General features: G+C 42.3%; 1 protein-coding gene across 1 annotated transcript; it reads left to right on the top strand.

Annotated features, from left to right (window-relative positions):
• LOC102174842 (interferon alpha-1-like) lies at window positions 3004-3600 on the top strand. Its single transcript, XM_005683607.2, has one exon. It carries the CDS (start codon window positions 3031-3033, stop codon window positions 3598-3600), a length of 570 nt encoding a protein of 189 aa, XP_005683664.2. The 5' UTR covers window positions 3004-3030.

Raw genomic sequence — 4205 nt, 5'->3', positions numbered from 1 at the left:
TCCTTCTCCAGGGGATCTTCCCGACCCAGGGACTCGGAATCCAAACTCTGATTTTGAAAGTGAAGTGAGTTCAATTCTCATATGCCAAATTTTGGAAATCAGACTGGAATGGAGCCCACCTTCCCATGGAGGCGAATGAAGATACAGGATGAAAATGGCCATTCATCATTCTTTGTGAGGAATCTCCAAAGAATATCAGAATACAGGTAGTAATCGCCACATGAGTAAGGACACACTGAACAGTAATGCGGTAAATTGTCTGGTTGCTGTTCCCTGTGAATCAGGGAGAGCTTGAGTGCAGATGCATGGCTGTGTAGATGACACCAGGCTTGTTCTTTTCTATCATGACCTAGTAGGGGACAAATTAGAGACAAGGCATCCTCCTGTGTGTCAGAGGTGTCTGACTCTTAGTGACCCCATGGACTGTAGTCTGCCTGGCTCCTCTCTTCATGGGATTCTCCAGGCAAGAATACTGGGGTGGTTTGCCATGCCCTGCTCCAGGGGATCTTCCTGACCCAGGGATTGAACCCATGAATTTTATGCATTGGCAGGCGGGTTCATTATGACTAGCACCGCCTGGGAAGCCCAGGCAAAAGCTGAAAATTGTGCTGCTCTTGCCATTTGAATCCCTAGAGCTATATGCACCTTCAAGGAAAGAGGATCCTAGTGGTTTTATCAATAAACATAGCAGGCATCATTTAAACAATAATAATAATTTTACTTACTTCTTCATGGCTGTGCTGGTCTTCCTTGCTGCTAGGGCTTTTCTCTAGTTGCAGTGAGTCGGGGCTATCCTCCGGTTGCAGTGTGCGGGCTTGCGGTAGCTTCTCTTGTTACAGAGCATAGGTCTAGCGCTCTTTGGCTTCAGGGATGTGGCACATAGGCTCAGCAGTTGCAGTGCCCCAGCTCTAGAGCACATGCTCGATAGTTGTGGCTCATGGACTCAGTTACTCTGCGGATCTTCTCAGGTCAGGGATTTGACTGGTGTCTCCCACGTTTCAGGCAGATACTTTACTACTGAGCCGCTAGGGAAGACCCTAGTAGGCATTGCTGATACCAGTAGGAGTAGAGTAAAAATATTAGCTATTGTCTATTACAATCCTAGCAGATATGTTCAAAAGGAAGCAAAATAGCTCGGTCATCTGTAAATACCTCCCAGTGGTAGGAGGAAATCTGAGAAACTGTTCTAGTGGAAACTGCTTGTTACTCGATTATACTGGGCCTAGTGCCAAAGGGCCCAGAGACAGTGAGACGGAGTCTGGTCACTACAGAGCTGATTTGTCAAAGATGCTCACAACCTATTGCCTGTAGGTTGGAACATAGAGGCTGAGGCAACAGAAAATTCACTGTAAAAATCAGAAGCAGAACTGAAAGCTAATTCTTCCCATGAAAAAAATTCAATATTTATCCAGTTCTGAATAAATCACAAAGGTGGTTTCCTTTTGTTTGAAAAGAACATTGTAAGAAATGAATTGCCAGTCTATGTTCGATATAGGATACAGGATGCTTGGGGCTGGTGCACAGGGATGATCCAGAGAGATGATATGGGGTGGGAGGTGGGAGGGGGGTTCAGGATGGGGAACTCAAGTACATCCGTGGCTGATTCTTGTCAATGTATGGCAAAACCAATACAGTATTGTAAAGCAAAATAAAGTAAAAATAAAAATTTAAAAAGAAAATAAAAAAGAAAAGAACAGACTTGGATTGGAACCTTGAATGTCTGCTGGGAAATCTGAAATTTAATGCAACAATACAGAGAAAGATTCAAATGGATGATGATTCCTAAATCATGCTTTCTCACTGGGGATGATATGCTTCCACGTTTGCACACGTTTGTTTTATGGAATATGAGCAAATCCTGTCATTACAATTATTTGTGGTATTTCAAAGCTCAACCAGATATAACAAACTCTTACTTCTTAGTATTTATTTCTGTATTTGGGCTTTCCAATATATTATGCACAGGGAAGCATTGAGATTGAGTTCAAGGAAGAAAAACAAATGATGTACACCAATACACCAACAGTGGTACAACCTAAGGTGACTTGATGGTTCGTTGGAGAAACTTCTCTCAGTTGCGTTGATCTCAAAGTCATATTGTGAGAGGTGGCCTTTGCATACTTACGAGCAACCATTGGCTGTCTTGGGATGTTGCTTGTTCAGTGTGATTTAGACTCTGGAAATTAGAATCAAATAGAAATTTTTATTTGTAAATAAAATTAAAAATTACATTTTATTATGTAATTCTACTAGAGTTGTTCAACATATCCATAATTGTGGTGAGTGGTAAACAGAAAAAAATGGTAACAATATCCAGATGAATATCTAGCAGGCAGTGAAGTAACAACTGTTGTTTGATAGGAAGCAAAATTAAATGTTAAGTACCTAAAATAAATATGAAAGAAATAAGTTTTTCAATGATTTTGAGCAGCTTCAAATGACTTTTACATATGTCTATACTTTGGTATTATTATAAAATATTTATCTAAATTTTACTTGAATATGTAAGTTGATAATTCTTACTTATATAAGTAAATATGTTACATCAAAAGTCACTCTGAAAACTTAGTTTTATAGTTAAATTAAAATTCAATAGCTCTCAGATTTAAATTATACCTGAAATTTAACTCTGCACTGAATTTAAAGAGTAAGATTTACACTTTCTTTTTCTATCTACAGTATAGCGATATCCATAGGTTACATAAATACATACACAATATATCAGTGTTATCAAAATTTCATGGGGTGGGGAGGGATTAGGAAAAAAAAAAATCTGAAAAGGCTCTGTGGGCAGAAGAAATAAGGGTAACATTAAAAAAAAAAATGGTTGAGAAATTCTGCCCTAACCCATTTGGAGAGTACAAAATGAAAAGCAAAGAGAAAAGTGGAAAGTAAGAGGGAACTTTCATAAAATGGAACCCATGGGCTCCTATTTAAGACACAGGCCTGAAGGAAGGTCTTCAGGGAACCTAGAAAGCAGGTTCACAGAGTCAGTCACCTCCCTAGGCTAGAAGCATCTGCAAGGTCCCGATGGCCCCAGCCTGGTCCTTACTCCTGGCCCTGCTGCTGCTCAGCTGCAATGCCATCTGCTCTCGGGGCTGCCACCTGCCTCACACCCACAGCCTGGCCAACAGGAGGGTCCTGATGCTCCTGCAACAACTGAGGAGGGTCTCCCCTTCCTCCTGCCTGCAGGACAGAAATGACTTCGCATTCCCCCAGGAGGCGCTGGGTGGCAGCCAGTTGCAGAAGGTTCAGGCCATCTCTGTGCTCCACGAGGTGACCCACCACACCTTCCAGCTCTTCAGCACCGAGGGCTCGGCCGCCGCGTGGGACCAGAGCCTCCTGGACAAGCTCCGCACTGCACTGGATCAGCAGCTCACTGACCTGCAAGCCTGTCTCAGGCAGGAGGAGGGGCTGCGAGGGGCTCCCCTGCTCAAGGAGGACTCCAGCCTGGCTGTGAGGAAATACTTCCACAGAGTCACTCTCTATCTGCAAGAGAAGGGACACAGCCCTTGTGCCTGGGAGGTTGTCAGAGCAGAAGTCATGAGAGCCTTCTCTTCCTCAACAAACTTGCAGGAGAGATTCAGGAGCAAGGACTGACACACACCTGGTTCAACATGAAAATGATTCTCATGGACCAACACACCACACTTCCTCCTGCGCTGCCATGTGGAAGACTCATTTCTGCTGTCATTGCGCCCTGAATTGAATCAGGTTGTCAAATGTTTTCAAGAATTTTAAGCTACATGATGTTCTATTCTACAGGCACCAGACCTTCACAGATGCTCAAGCTGATCTATTTATCTATTTATTTACCTATTTATAAAGATTTAAATAACTTTGTTCGTATAATAATATGTGAAGCTTTAAACGGTGGTTTCAGAGAAAACAATACATTCTTTGTATTTAGTCAATTTATTATTTTCTTTGGTCATTAAACTTTTTGGGTATAGAAAATTTCTATTTTTTATAATTTTTTAAAAAATTACATTGTGGCATATATATATATATATATGGGGTTCCCTGGTGGGTCAGCTGGTAAAGAATATGCCTACAAGGCAGGAGACCCTGGTTTGATTCGTGGGTTGGGAAGATCCCCTGGAGTAGGGCATGGCAACCCACTCCCATATTTTTGCCTGGAGAATCCCCATGGATAGAGGAGCCTGGTGGGCTATAGTCCATGGGGTCGTAAAGAGTCGGACACA

Source organism: Capra hircus, chromosome 8 (assembly GCF_001704415.2).
Source record: "Capra hircus breed San Clemente chromosome 8, ASM170441v1, whole genome shotgun sequence".
NCBI lineage: Eukaryota > Metazoa > Chordata > Mammalia > Artiodactyla > Bovidae > Capra > Capra hircus.
The sequence above is the reverse complement of the archived record's forward strand: the minus strand, read 5'-3'. Positions and strand labels throughout refer to the sequence as shown.

Bases quoted from the DNA above. Each gene is read 5' to 3' on its own strand.
- LOC102174842 (XM_005683607.2), top strand. From the start codon at position 3,031: ATGGCCCCAGCCTGGTCCTTACTCCTGGCCCTGCTGCTGCTCAGCTGC.